The sequence below is a fragment of the Cyprinodon tularosa genome, unplaced genomic scaffold, assembly GCF_016077235.1.
Source record: "Cyprinodon tularosa strain WSP-4 unplaced genomic scaffold, ASM1607723v1 ctg66, whole genome shotgun sequence".
Lineage (NCBI taxonomy): Eukaryota > Metazoa > Chordata > Actinopteri > Cyprinodontiformes > Cyprinodontidae > Cyprinodon > Cyprinodon tularosa.
Window position 1 is genome coordinate 3,110,647 of NW_024039407.1, and position 18,720 is coordinate 3,129,366.

The 18,720-nt window shown below is 39.4% G+C and overlaps 1 protein-coding gene across 1 annotated transcript in view; it reads left to right on the forward strand.

Moving 5' to 3' along the window:
• Window positions 1-4,122: 4,122 nt before the first annotated feature.
• LOC119799454 (DNA (cytosine-5)-methyltransferase 3B-like) overlaps window positions 4,123-18,720 on the forward strand; it is a 41,232-nt gene continuing 26,634 nt past the window's right edge. The window contains exons 1-4 of the mRNA XM_038309355.1: window positions 4,123-4,278; window positions 9,999-11,421; window positions 16,145-16,291; window positions 18,283-18,381. Of these exons, the coding sequence (XP_038165283.1) occupies window positions 10,057-11,421; window positions 16,145-16,291; window positions 18,283-18,381 (1,611 nt within the window). The 5' untranslated portion in view covers window positions 4,123-4,278; window positions 9,999-10,056. The remainder of the gene's footprint in view (window positions 4,279-9,998; window positions 11,422-16,144; window positions 16,292-18,282; window positions 18,382-18,720) is intronic.

Sequence of the window (18,720 nt, forward strand, 5' to 3'; positions counted from 1 at the left end):
ATATATTATAAAGTTATTTTATTCTAACCCTTGAAAACACAAAAAACACAACAATTTACATTGTACATGATGTCATTGTTTAATACTTGGAGAGGAAAGTGATTGGAAATGCCCTGAGTGAAAAAGCCCATCCATGATCCAGAATTTCAGCCATTTTGACTCTCATTTGAGAGCTTTAGTATGAATTTACTGCTTCGCTATAAAGTCTCTCCCCTATCCTTGCAAAGAGATTTTGGCTATTTGCTGCTTTTCATTATGCATCAGTTAATTAATGTGTGTAGAACAGTATATCCTCCATATTGGGGTCTGAATAATATATACACATATAGCTCTTCTGTGTATATATATATATATGTATGTATATATATGCATATGTAAAAACTAAATCCAAGTACTTGGATTTTCACTTTACTTGGATTTAGTTTTTACATATGCATATATATATATATATATATATATATATATATATATATATATATATATATATATATATATATATATATATATATATATATATATATATATATATATATATAAAACTGTAACTGGAGTGTGTAACAAAAGTAATTTCCCTTTGGGATTATTAAAGTATTTCTGATTCTGAACCGGGACTTAATAGTTTAGGGACACTAGCCGCTGCAACACCAGATGATTACAGAAAATGCTGCTAACAGAGGTGTACAAAGTGTGAATCACTGGTTATTGAAATTATTTCAATGAGCTGCATATGTCTACTTTTAACAATCATCAATCTTTAATGAGGCATCAAGCGTGGATGGAGCTTTTCCGCACAACATCCATACCGGCTAAATCTTTGTTTAGCAATAACAGAGTGGAATCTGATGTATGCTTTAGTTTGCTTTAGGCTACATTGATATCATTGTAGAATAATGGAAAATGGTGAACATCTTTATGATGTTCTGATGCAACAAACAACTGATTTGATAAAAAGGTGTACTTTATGTTTTCTCACTGTATTTAGTAGGATCTTTTTCATGAGTCCAGCTCATTTTGAGTTAAAGAGCAAACCATAAAAGTGTTTTAATGGTTCATATTTAAAATAATTATTTGAGCAAAAGCAGAGGATTTTCATGAGAGAAATGCATGGAAAATGGACCTTATAAACCGTCAGCAGTTAATGTTTTGGATGAAAATGTTATGAAGCACAACCTAGACATACTATGAGAACTATGACAGCAAAAGTTTACTTCGGGTTCATCTAAGGGGAGTGGTGGCCTAGTGGTTAGGGCATAAAGCTTGGAATCCTGAGCTTCTGAGCTTGAGCCCCACTCCCACAGGTGGAGTGGTGCAGAAACAGAAACCTGATCCTGAATGTGGAGAAAACGAAGGTGATCATTGTTGACTTCAGGAAAAATTAGCCTAACCACATTCCACTGCTCATTAACTGCTCCACTGTAGAGGTGGTCAGCAGCACCAAATTCCTGGGGGTGCACATCACAAGCAACCTCACCTGGAATGTAAACACCACCTCGCTGATCAAAAGGGCACAAAAGTGCATGTACTTCTTGTGGAGGATGAGGAGAGCCCAACTGCCCCCACCCATCTGTTCATTCTCACCTCACACCCCCACCATAAACTGTTCTCGCGGCTGCCCTGCATTTGGATGCATTTGCAGCCATTAGACTGCTGAATGTTGAATAACAGAGAAAAAACTAACAAAAATGCTGAATCTTGGAAAGCTGTAAATCATATCCCGGTCTTATGTTTACATCTGTTCACCACGTTTACATTTAATCACTGCTGCACTTTAAAAAATGGAAATGTCTTGAGAGTTGTACCGAATGAAATGTTGTTTTGTATACACCCTGTGTGGACAAAATGACAATAAAGTTTGTCTAAGTTTAAGTCCTACAGACTGCCACTCTGGGTCTCGGAGCAAGACCCATAACCTCTGATTGGCGCCCCACGATGGCAGCCCACTGCTCCCCAAGGGGATGGGTTAAATGCAGAGGTAAATTTCTTCAATATATTAATAATGTTCAATTATTATTATTTATTATAAATGGTGGTACATCCTCATAGACACACCCTATCCATATTTAAACTGCAGAGGCTCCATTATGCTGTGGGCATTCCTTCCCTTTAACAGTGACTGGGTGGTTATTAGGGGTGTAAATAATAATCGTTTTTTATTGATGCATCGAACCAACAGCCAACGATCAGATGCATCGACCTGTCCAGAAGAGTATCGATTCATGTTTTTTTTTTTTTTTTTCCTGCGGTCTATTTTGTCGATTTGCTCCGGGATGTAATTCTGACTCCTGTGCTGCAGTGGCGCTAAACCTATTTTGCCCACTTACCTCGCTTCCTTCAGACACCATCCTTTTTCCTCTTGCAGTATTTTTTGATGCAAAGCCTTTCAGAATCACAGAGGCATTATTATTTTTCAGTGAATGAGGTTTTCATAGGCCTAGGTTAATTACAACTTTGCTACTTTTGTTATTTGCTGTTGTTTCTCAAATAAAACGCATAACGATATTACAGCTTTCATTGATTTATTTCAAATTTGAAACATTGTCTAGCCTGTAAAGTGTAAAAAAAAAAAGTTACCAATTAATCGAATCGAATCGTGGTTTATTCTTGAGTATCGAAAATAATGGAATCGTTGGGTCAGGAAATTGATACTAAATCAAATGGCCATGATGGGTGTGATTTACACCCCTAGTGGTTATTAAGGGTTGATAGAACAGATCGGAGGTCTTCAACAGGAGGTCCGCCACCCCTATGGGGTCCACAGAGCTACTGCATGGGGGTCGTGAAAGTTTTGGTTGATTAGACTTTCTTTTTTTTTATATCCCCGCCTGCAATTTTTTTCGACTTATTGAAATGTCTTTAAATGCAAATTAACATGAATTATACAAACTGTAATAAACAGATAAATAGAGACAGAAGATGTCTTTCAGTCATCAATGCAAACATTCAGCGACAAACAGGAGCTCTTTAAAGCTGGGTACCGTTTCATTTACAACACCTGTCCCATCAACCAGGAATCAGAATCAGAAATACTTTAATAGTCCCAGGATGAAATCACTTTGGTTAAATTACTCCTGCTGTAATAGAGTGAATATAGGACCAGTTTGATATAACACAATTTCATACAATATATATAATTAGGGGGTCCCCGCTCCATCTCGCCATCATTTTGGGGGTCCTTGGCCTGGAAAACTCTGAACACCTCTGTCATAGACACACCCTTGCCACAGTTAAACTGTAGAGGCTCCATTATGCTGTGGGCATTCCGTCTCTTTAACAGTGACTGGGTGGTTGTTCAAAGTTGATAGAACAGATACAACCAAGATGTAGACTAAATGAACAGCAGTCCTCAAAGAAGCAGTTTTGAGGTTGTAGGTTTATTATCAAGCAGGACATACAGTTTGAGCTAAAATGAAGTGTTTAAGAACAAAGAACATCCATTATCTACCTAACTAGAAGTTCATACATTAATCTGGATGTGGAAACTGATTTTCACCATCCAGTCTGACTGATTTAGCTGTTTGTGAAGAAAAACTGGGTAACGCTTTCGGCCGTTAAAAATACCAACGTATCCCCCGCCTCCAAAACACAAACGTTTATCATCCCTGGCCACGTCACTGTTAGGCACTACTTTTTGCATAAATGACTAAATCTATCTGAAATGAATACATAAAAGTCTGATTCTAACGTTACAAAAAGTGTACAAGATATTAACATTATGGAGAGGTGGACTGGATGGAATTGAGTTGAATTGGACGAAGAGGATAAAACGTTAAAACAATGGTTTTAATCTGCGCCTGTGGCCTTCGATCAAATGAAGTGTCCGATTTTTGCGTTTCAAACAGGCCCGACTTAATTGTGTTCTTATAAATTGCAATATATTTGCTTTCGATATTATTATTATCAGGAAGTTTGGATAATATATGTATATTTTTAACATTCGCGTTGTGCGAGCAAAGCATTTCATTAGGAATCCCAGCCATTACGCGCTAGCTAAAGGCTAGCTGCAATGGCGGCTCAAGGGGAAACGTTTATAAGGATTTGCTTAGTTTTAACAAAGCAGATGTAATTTCCAAAGCCCGACGGTCATTTCAGGCATCAGTTAATAGTCTAATGTGATCATTGTAAGAAACCAGATATTTTTAGGGTCTCTTTGGTTAATTTAGCGGGAAAATCTTGTTGAAATATCGCTGTTGGGAAGCGGGAGGGTGCCCTCGGCGGAAGGATACACCTCGGTGTTTTGGGAGTCGGAGGGAGGGAGCGAAGGAGGACCGATCGGCGTGGGTAAGTTTAGCGTGTAGTTTTAAACACGTTTCACAACTTAAGGATTCATTTTTTGTCGTTAGAGGAAATCTTAGCATACGAACTAACAATCTAGCTTGGTAAGGGATGATGGTTGAACCTGCTTCATCGAAAGCGTTGACATCATCCTTTGGTTTAGTTCACTAAGCGTCCGTCCGTATAATAAACTACACATGGGTTAGCATCTCACAGAGTAAATGCTTAATTTACTGTCTTGGTGGTCTCGGGAAAAGCTCTTAAATAAATGCTTAAAGTGACAAACAAGAAAAATAATGTATTACCGATGTGCTACTGAGGTATTTTCGAAATCGTATTCTTAGAAAACGCTCGTTTTTATGTACGTAAATGTAATGGTGAATTGACAAGTTGATTAGGGAAGTTATTATTTTTTTAAGTCGTATAGTGAGCTTAGATAAAACTGGTGCTCATTTAACAATTCTTTCTTTTATTTGTGATCCTCGCCGTTGGTGTTTTAGGCCCTTTCGCAACTATAACGTTAGAATAGTTTAGTTTATCTAAGATTTGGATAGTTTAAAGCCGTGTGAGTGACGAAGGACAGTTGGGCTAACCCGTCATTGTTTAGTTTTGCATTGTTCTGCCCTGAACTCCCAGCTGTCCCATTTCTGTTCCTCTTCGGTTTAAAGCGCTTCATAGAAACGTATTTAAATTATTCGTCTTGGCTGAAAAGCGACCCTCTCCGATTTGATTGGTTGGTGAAAGAATGTGACGCAATTGACTTTTGACCAATCGGAAGCCGACAACCTAAGTACTGTCCTCCTATCCAACATGTCCTCTTATCCAACATAAACAACTTGGCTTGGAAAAGTAGGGATTATGGGTCGTGTATAGGTTTTTTTTTTACTAAACTAAGCTATATTTTTTAAATGGTTTACAAACTGCTGATGATAATTATAGAATAGAAAATCCCTTTATTGTCCCACAATGGGCAAAATCTGGCGTTAAAGCAGCAAAAATATTATAACAAAAGTGGTCATACAAGTGTGGACCTTAGAAAAGTGTATAAAAATATCATAATAGTGAAGAGTAAAAAAAAAAAAAATAAAATACTGTACTGTACAGTACAGTGTTTTACAATTAAAATACTGTGCACCTGGAGAGACATTTTTTTTTTTTACAGTAATGGGTATTTAAGAAATAGCAGCAACATCAGAGATGTGCAAAATGACCGCAGCATGTTATTTACCTGACTAAGACAGAAACTGCAAAAATCAGCATGCATGTAACAACTTATTGAGGTTGTTGGAAATGGTGATGGTTATATTGTCTTACAGCTGCTGGGAGGAAGGATCAGGAATAACGCTCCGTTGTGCATTTAAGGTTTAGCTTCTAATTAGATTAACTTTGCCATCTTTAGCTATCTATGTTTTTCTACTGTTTTAAGGTTTGCATGATGGCCCAGCTAAAAAAGAAGTTAATAAAAATATAAAATAAAAAAACGCAACATTGACTGTACTCTCTAGGTACGTTGCCATTGTTTCACTTAAGCATTTGCTAAATGTTGATGTTTTTACATTAGTTTAACAGTATTCCATTCTGTTAAATTGTCTCTTTGCTTTTTATTCAAAAATATAAATCCATATTTGGTAAATGTTTAAAAGCACTCTCGCAGTTGCACAATTCTTTAAAATTCTTTTATTCTTAATTATTGCCCTGCATTAAATAGTAATGGCCTCAGAACTCATGGGGATTACTTAGACATACATAAATGAAGTGAAATACAGTTTTAGGCATGGTTCTATGAAGAAAAAGCATCATAATATAGTTATAAGGTCAAAAAGTTAATATGTCATGACATAATCCCTTTATATGACTGGTTTTACTGGAAAGTAATGATTTGTTCATGAAGTTGCAGGATGCTCTTTGCATTTGTTTCCTGGACAGAGGTAATGCTGTTTGTGGTTTTAGAATCCATTGATGCCTGTTTTGTTTTTTGTTTTTTTATTATTTCAGGTTATGTTTTTACATCTAACCTGCTGTTGATTATGTCCGAGAAATTTTGGTCAAGTCTACCGATGCAACATTGAATTCATTCAGTAGGTAGTAACAGAGCTGAAAACGGTAACCCTCTGCAGAAACCAAATAAAAGTACAAATTATGTTCTAATAAGACAAAAAAACATCATGTTAGGGCAAAATTTGTATATTGTTAATTCATCACTTTAACAGAGTTGAATTATTGATTAAAAAACAATCCCCACCAAAATATAATAAAACAAACAACAACAAAACCTAGAACATAAATCAAATTTTCCAATCTCATTAGATTTATTACATTGCTTTATCTTTTTCATTCATCTGGGTTCATAGTGATGGCATTATTTGGAAACTCTTAACCTCTGACAAGGCCAACAACATAAAATAAACTGTTACATTTTTTACCATAATTAAAGAGCTGCCTGTTAACTGTCCTTTTATAAATATCATTACAGTCACCAGTTAGATCAATGCAGCTGAGCAGCCTCTTGCTGTTGGATCCTTTTTTATTGAATACCCGTGTAGCAGGTAGTGAATAAATTCTAGGTCACTTTGAATCTTAGCAGCGTTTCCTTCCAACTGAAAGGCGAATTTTAGGGAAACTTAAAAGTTTTGAAAAATAGATGAGGTGAAATTGCAGTTTAGTTTTCATTTGGTTTAAAGCAAATTAACCAAGTGACACAAAACGTAACGCAATCAGAGTACATTGTCCTGCGTGGCTGTAATAAACAGGAAGCAGGGGCCCCAATCTTGCCGCAACCACAGATTGGTGATGGAGGAAAGATTTAATAAATGAGATATTGCTTACAGCCATGTCTACACGCATAATAGGAACATCTCGGAAGCTGCCAACAGCAGAAACAGCTGATTAGTCCCACTTTAAGCCTCAATCCCTTTTTCTCAAAATCCAAAAAAACAGATCAAGTGAGGGTAAAAACCTTTGTAGGAATTTTTGGAAGTTCTTTTTTTTCCCCTGGATTTCAGCATTTTCATCAAGCTTTTCTGATGCAGTGCTTTAAAACTCACATTAGAAAAAAGCTAATGGAAACATGCCCACTGACTTTTAAGGCAGATACAGTGGCTCACTCTCTTTGGAAACTTTTGGGACTTTTTTTGCAAACTAAAATTAAATTTGCTTGTTTAGACTCCTTTGTGCAGGACTTTATAGTTACTGTGGTGTGGAAAGTGTGCAAACTAAAGGCTTGGAGAGAAACAGTAAATGAAACTTGATCAAATTTGAAGAAAGGATTTGAAATTTTTGTTTGCATCTCTTAAGCATCAACCAAACTTAAGAGCAATCCCCACTTCATCCTTTGTCAACATTATTTTCTCTTATCTTCAGTTTTGATTAAAAGAAGCTTGTCTCTGCTGCCTCCTTCACTTTAGCTCTCAGGAACATCTGGTCACTGACTAGATTTCACCGTGGCAATGCGAACAAATGTTCAGATTTTTCTGCTCATATTCAGCAAATAAGATGTAGTTTCACTGTATTCAACAGTCGTGCCATTTGCTTACTCAGGGTTCCCGCGGGTCCTTATGCTACGTTCAGACCGGACGCTGCAAAAGCAGCAAAATCGCGTCTGCTGCTTCATTTTTGTTGCTTGTACCAGTTAGTTCTGACGCGCGTCTGAAGCAGCTTTGCTGCTCTGGCTGCGCGGTGCAAAAGTGTGTCTGACGCGCGTTGGGCGGAGCTTCTCTATCCTTTCTCTGCCTTGCAGCTATATTTGCTGTGATCAGTGGGAGTAAAGTAGTTTTAATATGTTTTTAAGTGAGAAAATACACCTGAAAACTTAATCAGTGCAGTCAGTTCATCCAGATTACAATCCTGTCTCCCGATGTTATTTCTGTCGGAGCCGCTCAGACCCCCACATACCAGCGGTGCGCCGACAGAAGGAATCCCTTCATCAGCAGCCTCTGGCCGGGTCGCCTCCTCGCGGTTTACCGCGGCGGCTGGTAGGTGTTTTTCATCTAAATAATCCGATCTGCAGGCACCAGAATAATAAAAGCGAACATATTCTGCCGGCAGATGTATATATTTTAAGTTAATTATGCTTTAATAAACTGTTTAAGAGGAGTAATCAGAGCGGTCTGTGTCATCAGCGCTGTGTCTCTCTCCCAGCCAGCTCCCAGATCAGCTTCTCTGATTGGTTGACGCGGCGCGTCGAGCAGCAAAAATTCAATTTTTCCATCTCGAGCAGCAACGCGTTTGCGGCGCGTCACGCGCGTCAGATGCCAAAACGCGCCCGACGCGCTGCTTCAGCTGCTCAGACGCGCTGCGTCTGCAGCTCAAAACGTGCCGTGGGACCTTTTGCTGCGCCTTGACGCGCGTCAACCATTGACTTTGCATGTAAACTCGCTGCTTCTGTCGCGCCAGCTGCCCCCGGTGTGAACGCAGCATAAAAGTCTTAAAAGGCATTGAATTCTTCAAAATAAAACTGAGGCCTTAATTGGTATTAAAATGTCTTAAATCAGTCTTTCGTAGGACTTAATTTTTTAAAACCTCATAAATTATTTTTGTAATCTAAATAAAACATTAAAGTTTACAATTTTTTTAAATAAAAAAAAATAACGACTTGCCATTATTGGTTCTGCCCAATAATGGTGGAACCAATAAAAGCGTTGTTGCGGCCGGGACATTTGGGAGATGCGCCATTAACTTTTTGTCTGGAAAATATGAGCAAGTGTAAATGTAACCAAAATTGTCTCCAGCCAAGAGTTTTCTCCATGGCTAAACACAGGGGACATACATGAGGCACAGTGGATTTTGTGCAAGAAGCGATTCAAGCTCGAAACGATGGGAATTAAGGCAGTGGAGTCGCACATGCGAAGTGCGAAACACAAAGCGTCAAAATGGAGTTACGGAGAAACAGCCGGTATTTCTCAGTTTAGTTCCACCCTTGTCTCTGCAACGCCTCCACTTATCACCAAATCAAACATACTAACTACACTGGTTATGTTGTGGCTTTAAAACTGATTTTTTTTTTTTGTTCCCTGCTAAAACAAAGTTTGTGAATTTAGTTAAATAATTGTTAAAATATATCTGTCATTTGTGTGTTTTTAGCTTTCTTCCTGTATGGGAAGCTTTTCAAATTTTGAAACATTAATGCAGTGGTTAATGTTAAAATAAACCTTTAGGTTAAGTTGTTTCTTATGTTTCTTGTGAATTTTGTCTTAAATTTTTATTTCAAGTGGCAATAAAAAGTCTTAACTTGCCTTATGCTGTAGGAACCCTGTTACTATCTTCGCCTCACTGAGCTTTGCACCTGCTGCAAATTCGCCTTCGGTGTGAACGTACCACAACTGTTCTGCATTTATACACACCTCAAAACAGTCCTGTGTGTAGGTGGGAACTGAAATTCCATCTGACTTAAATAAACTAATTTTCTTAAATTCCAGAAATTCTCCTTTTATTTCCCATATGCCCCTAAAAATGATATTACATTTTATTATAAGTTGTATTAAAGGGTCTCAAAAAGTCTTAAATTTCTCCTAGTGAAACTTGTAGAAACCCTGCCATGATGTCGCTTAGCTATTGTTTAAATTAAAGGAAAATCCCTGATGGCCTCCGCTGTACTGTGTAAAAGATCTTTAAACCTTATAATTTAAGAGAAAGCATCTCCCATCTGCATGTCTGATGGTTTGATTATTTATTAGTTCACTGACTGACTTAAGGTTGTTTTTATTCACCTTTGTTTTCTCTGTATTTAGAACCCGGTGAGCGTTCATCCTGCCTCCTTCGCCTGGGAACAAATAGCTGAAAAGAAGTATGGATTTTGAAATGGCGGAAAAACAGAACAGCTCTACTGTGATCTGTTTAACATCTGATGATGAGGAGGAGGATGTGGTGTTTGTGTCAAACGAGCAGGGATCTCAACAGAGCGAGACGTCGATGAAGGAGATGGAAATCCAGATACAGGATATCCGGAGCTTGCAGTCAGAAGACGCTGCTATGGAGGAAAAGAGTCCTGGAAAGGATTTGGTGAATTTCATCAGAACTAACTTCGATCATGAAGTTTACTCTGCAGATCCACAGGATGTGATGCAGGCTGTAACAGACAGGCCTTACTCTGTGTACCTGTATGTAGGGGTGGAGCTGGGGGGAGGGAAGCGCGCTACCTTCCTGCTGATCGGCTACTTTAATGATTGCTCAGGTAGGAGTGTGGTGAAGCTGCTGCACACTCTGCACATGGGCATTGACGGCGCTCAAAACCGGGACATAGACGCCATGGTGCATGTTGTTTATTCTGACGCTTGGCTTCTAGTCGAAGTCTTGAGAAAGTATGAGCTTCCGCTGTACAACATTGCCGCTTTTTACTGCAACGTTCCACAGCCGTACCTAACCCGGGTGATTGTGACCAGGCTCCAGTCTTTCAGCCCAAAGTTATTGTCCCTCTGCAGCATCCCTGAGATAGCAGAGAGAGCCTGCCAAGCTGGAATCACGGCCTCCTTCAGCCAAGTTGTGGACCTGATTACAGACATCCATCGCCATTACACCAGATGCCCTTCCGTTAATGACAGTCTGAAAGAGGTGTTTGCTGACGCTGGGTCATATAACCCCCGTCTTCCACTCTCAGCACACTGTTTCTTCATCACATACAGCGTGCAGAAGATGGCCGCTCACTGGCAGGATTTGCAGGAATATTTTAAATCCCTGAAAGAGACAAAGCCCTTGAACCGAATCAAGATCCAGCTGATGGACGACGCATTCAGACTCCAGTTTTTGTTCCTTTCCCACTCGTTGGAGCCACTCAGAGCCCTCCAAGAGCTACAGCAGGCGGGCAAAGCAGATCTGAGCGGGGAGCTCCAGCTGGCTTTCATTTTGCTGCAGTCCTACATGGCCAGCATCTACAAGCCGTCAGTGTCCATTCCCTTCTTAAAGCAGGAGTTGACTTTGCCTCAAAGTGAGAATCTGCTTCCATTTTACGAGGTGAATATCGGCGTACAGGCTTTGGAACTGATGATGGTCTCTGGTTCCAATATCGAACAACAGGTCAAGATTAGTTTCCTAAAGAATGCCCAGACTTTCTACAAAGCAGCACTGTGGAGTCTGCTGGAGAGCATTCCAGCTCCACTGTGTGATGTCACAGTGAGGAAGATTGGGAACATGCTGAAAAATCCAGAAAGCATCAATGTAAGAACTGTTTTTCTTCCTGTTTTCCCTTTTCTGTCTATACAGGGACTTGGATCAAACCAAAACATTTTCCTTCTTTTCCCATTTGTCAAGTATTTGCAGCTGGAAGAAATATTTGTGAAAACATTTAGAGAAGAAGTAAAGAACCATTAATAGCTTAAAACATTTACCCAGAAAGTTCACCAGCCTTTAGGAGCAATCAGATATGGACATAATTCCCTGACAACAATGATGATATAAAGAATGTTAGTGTCGAGGTATGTCATCACATTTATTTCAAAATGGCCGCGAGCAAAATAAACATACTTGTAATTATGTTAAACAACTTTTGCACATGGTTTATCTACCACCGCTCAACAAAATCACACGTGTGAGAAACTGCCACTTGAAGAAAATCGCTTTCCGTATGCTAGCTCCTCCCATGCACGCTCGGGATCTCACCGCGCACTTGATTTTCTATCCCGGGGCCACGCTCGAGGGCGGCTACGCTCCCTAAAGCGCCTTTTTCCTTGGACTGATTTTCTCCTTGCATGAAGAAAAATGTGTTTTGACAGGTTATGTGGAGACAAACCTCTTCTGTAAGCCTCCTCCTGATTGGGCCTTGCAGAAACGATCAGACGGGAAGTAGTGTCAGGAAGCCTTTGACTGACACTAAAGGGCTGGTTATAATCCTGCAGCAGTGTGTCACAGGGTGGTTGACGCAGTGGTCTGCGCTATACGCGGTGGGTCTAGATACAGCCGAGGCGATGAGGAAGTGGGGGTGAGTTTAGTCCGACAACGGAGGGACATGACGGTGATCCAGGTGGAAAAAGGGTCCCAGCGTTATTGCGCACCTTGATCTTCTAGCTGGTCAAACTTCACGAGTTATTTTCCGCAATTTCAGTCATAAAAACAAAACAAGCCGGCCTCCTGTCTGCTGTCAGTTACAATTTGGGAGAGGTGCAGCAGAGTCTCTGCGGAGGGGGCGGGGACGGCTTTTTGTTTACTGCAACACCTACGCAGAGGACCTGGTTTCGAAGTATAAATCAGCCTTTACCCCTCCTACGGCAAACGTTGGAGAGGCCTCCGCCACTGTCCCACCTCCAGCCGATGCCTTCTCTTATGGATGACGAGCTGTCAGTCCAAGCCTGATTCTAAATGCTGCAAACCACACTTCTTACGAATCCCTCTGACCAGGGGAGATTTCCATCCAGCTGCAATTTAATGGTGAATTCAAGTGTTTTGTAATTAGTTGGAATTAGATAAAGAATAAAAATGGGATAAATTACATCACGTTAGACTGATATAATATGTAACTCAACCTTATGCAAATCCAAAAGCTCCGTCAAATGATGGAAAACCTGTCCAGTTCCTGATCCTCACTTGATATTTTGACAATCAGATTACACTAATGCTACATTAGTAGTTCTACAGCTCATGCCTTTTGGGGTCTATTCTAGGTATTTTTGCTCTATTTTAACAACCATATTAGATATGCACGAATCCAATCGAATATCTGTATGTTGAAGCAAATTGTAGATTACCGGTAACTGTATTCTAGTAAGAGGAACCTGATCAAGAAGAGCAAATCTATCCAGGAAAAAAAAATTTAAGTTGGTTAAAAATCTTTTGAACAGCAGGAAGGTTGAACCCTTCATGCGCATCAGTCTTTTTCAACCTTTTACAATTTTATATTTGTTTACAGGATGCAATTTACCATGCTAACACAATTTAAGCCTTTATGACTTCCTTTTATAACCTTTAACTAAGTAGAAACGTCCTGATCTAATATTGGTATTGGAAGTTGGCCTGATATCAGCTAAAAAATTCATAAGGATTATGGGCAGCATCTAAAATTGCTAATTAAAACATCCTGCTTATGTTAAGTTAAAAGGTTAATGAACCCATTGGTTAATTAACGGATCTACAGTTTTTTCATACCGATTGCTCTTGACTATCTTTCTCTGTTTGAGTAATTCTACTTCATAAACCTTTATGTGTCACATTGAGAAAAGATGAGTAGGTATGTATGATTTCTGCTGCTATCATATCAGATCAATATCTACTCTAAGCTGCAATATCAGTATCGTATCAAAAATAAAACATTTCAATCAGGCCCTGCTTAAAGTTAATCTGTACTTGCTTTTTCAGATGTACTAGTGTGCATTAATGTAAACATACTAGCTTGTAGAGAGGAGTTTATAACAGCAGCTTAAAAAAAATAACATTAAAGCAGCAGAGCTCTGCTATTGAAGAAGTGTCTTGCTGATTGGTAGATCTGTAATTATTACTTGTTTACATCATGTGGACCAAATCAGGGCGCACCTTCTGCTTTTGCCGCTCACACTGAGCCTGGTTCTGCGGGAGGTTTCTTCCTGTTAAAAGGGAGTTTTCCTCTCCACTGTTGCTACAAGCATTGCTGTCAAGTCCTTAGATAGAAAACGTTAAACCAGTCTGACTGGATGATCTGGTTGAATTATCTCTGTTAGGCTGGGCATACACTGTACGATTAATTTTTTATTTATTTTTGCTGTTTTTGGGCCAATAGGCTCTATGCACAGCTCCACTACTTCCTGAATTTAATGCAGCTCCTTTGTTTCCTGTCTTTCATGATTGGATGCACTGATTAATCCAGGTGTGTATGACCTAAGTAACTGGCCAGACACACCTGGATTAATCAGTTCGTCCAGTAATGAAAGACAGGAAACAAAGGAGCTGCATTAAATTCAGGAAGTAGTGGAGCTGTGCATAGAGCCCATTCTCCAGTCGTGCGAGAATTTTTCTATCAGGCTGAGTTTCATTGTGCCTCCTGCATCGTGCAGTCTATAGGGGTAATGAGTAGGGGTTTAAATCACATCCATCATGGCGATTTCCTGACCCAACAATTCGATTATTTTCGATACTCAAGAATACACCACGATTCGATTAATTGGTTCATTTTTTTCTTTTTTTTTTTACACCTTACAGGCTAGACAATGTTTCAAATTTGAAATAAATCAATGAAAGCTGTGATATTGTTATGCATTTTTTTTTTAGAAACAAAACAAATAACAGAAGTAGAGAAGTTGCATTCCACCTATTCCTATTAAAACCTAATTCGCTGAAAAATAATAATACCCCTGCGTTATAGATTCTGAAAGGCCTTGCATCAAAAAAATACTGCACAAAATCAGTGCAATGATTGCAATGCAATAACTCGGCTCCAGACGTCCCCGCACCCTCCACAGACGCTCCGCTGCTCCTCTCCCAAATTGTAGCTCACCGCAGACAGTGCTGCAGACAGGAGGCGGGCTTGTTTTGTTTTTATAACTGAAATTGCGGAAAACAACTCGTGAGCTAGAAGAGCTCTTTTTGGCCCTCATCTCCCTCCATCGTCGGACTAAACTCGCCCCCACTTCCTCATAGCCTCGACCGTATCTAGACCCACAGTGTAGTACAGACCATGCTTCAATATTGAGCATAAATCAAAAATGTCTGTGTCAAGCTTACTGCAACACACTGCTGTCAGAGTATAACCAGGAAGCGAGGTAGGAGGGCAAAATAGGTTTACTGCCACTGCAGCACGGGAGGGAGAATTACACCCAGGAGCAAATGGATAAAAATAAATGGGAGGGAAAAAAAGCATGAAGCGATTATCTTGCGATTAATTTCGATTCGATCTGTTTTTACATTAATGAAAGTGGTTCAACTGTGTTTCAAAATGCTCATGTATTTTGTTTTTCCTGTGACATTAAACACAAAGTGCAAACTTGTAAATCAGACAGTTTAAAAATGAGATGTGAACGAAACTGTCCCATAAGTGCAAACTTGTTTGTGAAAAGTGAAAAAGAGAAGGATCACTCAACCAGGCAGACGTGACACAGCAGACATGCATGAGCTGCATTATCTCCACTGCACAAACCATATTTGCAGCATTGTCTGTAACAAATGGGGGCTGACCAACAACCACCCTGTAGTTGTTAATGTCTTCAATCAACCTATTGGCTATATTTGCAGCTGTCTGGCTTGAAGTAATCCTTGGTGCACCTTTCCTGCTTATTTGAATGTGAACGTCACGCAGGTCACTATAAAATGAATCGATCTCAATCCCTAGACATCGATTTTGCAAAAATGTAAAGGAATCGATTCAAAATCTATTAAATCGATTGTTTTTTTGTTTTTTCTTTACCCAGCCCTACCTCTCACGACTACCTTCCATCATGAATCGTAAGGGCGGGACAAAATCAAACTTTGTGAAACCGTTTGAAATTCAGTCGGTCGTCTTGAGGTGTTTGTGGACAAATCCTGCTGTTTTACCAGAGCTACGAGCCAATTTACCAAAACCTCGAACAAGGGAGTTCTTTGTCTTTCAATTTGACAAGTGCGACCAGCGCCATCTCTTGGCACTCAGTCTAGCGTGAGTTGTTTTTTTTGGACTTGCAGTGTGAGTAGGTAGATGCATCAGAGCGTCGGGCTGCACAGTGTGAGAACATGCATTGTGAGCTGTGACCTTTTAAACCCTGTAGTTTCGTCGTACAGTTTGAGCTGTAGCTGAGTACAAAGATTGAAAATATCGCACAGTGTATGGCCGGCTTAAAGGGCCTTGAGATGACGTGTTTTGAATTGTTGGCGTATAAATAAACTGAATTGATTTCTGAAATGTTTCTCTATGGATTATTGTTCCACTTTTGGGAGCTGACTGTAGGGAATTCTGCTGTAAAGTACTAGGGGTAGTATTTTCTCATCAACACTGTCTCTCCTACAGAAAGATTTTCCTTGGGAAGGGTTGCCAATGATTGGTGCTCAGCTGGGTCTCTGCGCGGTCAGTGCTGCAGAGCAGGAACTGACAGAAGGCTGCAACATTTTAAAGAAGGAACAGAGAAAGCGTGAGGGATGTATTGGCTGGGTTACGGTAAGATTTCTAACTTTTGAACTCCTCTTTTAACTATACTTATGACCTGGAAATCAAAAGGTAAGTGTTCTTTGTAGTAAAGTCGGCGATTGGCCGAATAATCGACCGTCGACGATAGACTCAGCCCTTCAGTGATGTTTTTTTAAGAGCGCTTTTCTTTCCTTTTTGGACCTACATTGCAACACGCAGCAGTGATTTATCAACTTAAACTTGAGACGTAAAGAAAGAACAGATCCAAACCATAAATAAGCAGTTTTTTTTTTTTGATTCTTTTTTTAAAAGCTGAACCAGGACCTGAAAAAGGCATCTTTATTTTAAGCTTGTTTACAGACCGCTCTCTCTGTTACAGATCCGTTTTAATCACAACAAATGCAAAATTTAACAACAGAAAAAAGAAATGAGGAGAATTTTCTCCTCTATTGAAGAAAAAAGGAGAATCTCCACCACAGATTGCAGTCTGTGCTATTTTGTGTGTTCAGATAAACAAATGAATAAAGATCGAATAACTTCATTGTCAGAACAACTGCAAAAGAGGAAACTATTCCCACTGGACGGAGCTAATATATTTCTGACAAGAAAACAATCATGTTTATGGTATATATTGTGTGTTAGTGGTTAACAATTTTACCAGTGAGCAGAAGACACGCTCTGAAGGGGTGCTTGTCTTTGCCCACAGTCACCTGCACAAATATTTTTTGGACTGACGAATATTGGTTGGACATTTATTAGATATTGTTCAACCTTACTTTCTAGTTGTATTTTTTATTTATTTTATTTTTCTTTTGCTTTTGGTTATTGAAAGCTTGCTTGCCCAAAGCCCAATGTAACAGGATTTCAGTGTAACTATGGTGGGAAAAAGTGTTTACTTCCACTTGCATGCATGGATCTGCCTGCTAGATGCTACTCTCTCTACCATTCTGTGTGGCAACAAACCCACTTTAAGGGTTTACTAAGCACCCATAGGGCTGTTGGGAGAAATTCAGTGTCTTGCATGTTCAATATAGTGGGATTAAAAATCAGTGCCTCTGGGATTTGCGATTATATTGCAAATGCAGTTAATTGCCCAGCCCTATTCCTAATCAGGGCTCGATGTTAACCATTGCCCGATCTCCCGGGGCAATTAGTTTTTATTGTCAGGAGAGAACTAATTTCTTTGCATTTGCCCGCCGGGAAAGTGCAATGATCGCAAAAAATTTTTTTTATTTATCACTCAAGATCACTTTAAAATCACTTACATTCGCTGAAAGTGACCCACAAGCGTTGCTATCGCCATTTTTGTTGTTTTGTACACATTCTCGCGTGATTTGAAAAAGCCGCTAGATGGCGTGATTCAGCTCTTGGGGAGAGACTTCTGCAGAGCGGCAGCTGGATGATGAATTTAATCTATACTATAATACATGCTAGATTAAAAACTATCAGTCAGGGATTAGGAAAATAATAACTGTATGCGCACAGTGTAAATATTTCTATCATATGGCAAACTTCTGTACAGTGGTCATACACTAAAAAGTTTTCATAAATTTTTTTTCTCTTAGACATTGTAGTAGTGCATTTAAATGTTATAGAGCTAAACATGTTAAATTGGTGAGTAGTAGTAGTGTAAGTTTTTAACCTGTCAAGTTTTTTTTTTAGATTTTTAACATTACAATTTATATTTTTCCAAGCACACACCAGTTTAAAGCAAAGTTTACTTTGAAAAGAATGTGCAGGAAGGATTGAAAAGCATGTTAACACGGTAATGTAGGCTTGAGTTCATTATCTGACGCATGCATATACACACCAGGAACCTGGAAACTTACTGAATTACAATAAAACATTTAAAAAACAAACATGTTTCATTGATATATATACAAAAATGAATATTAGGAACTATATTTATCAAACATTATACTGGGCAAGTAAAACGAAAGAGCTCAGTTTATTTTGAGTGACGAGGTTTCACAGCTGCTGGTGATCATTAACCCAAAAAGTTTTTGTTTCTGTCTGTGCAGATTTTAGGCAAAGTGAAACGGTGGCCCACTTTGCACAAGCTGTTTCTGACCCTCTTGGCCCTGCCCAGCTCTCTCCACATGAGTCAGGTGTTTGCTCAGGTGAGTTGGAACAGCTGCTCTCATAGGCAGCTCTATAAAGCTCAGGAGATTCAGCTTTGATCACAGGACGGGTTGAAGATGTCCTGAAAGAACACCATGGTGTCATCTGCTCAGGTCGGACCGTCCAGCCTGGTTTTAGTGGGAGACAGACATTTTTTGACTCTTTTGCTGCGCAATCTTCGTTGCTTCAGAGCAGCGGGAGCTTTGAGACACTGGTGTTTCTCATTTTTCAGGAGAGTTTTGTTGCTTTATTAGCTGTAATAAAGAATCCCAGGGTTTCTTCTACCAAAAATTGAAATTGTTGAAAAATTAGATGATGAGCTATACCCCTAAAAGTGA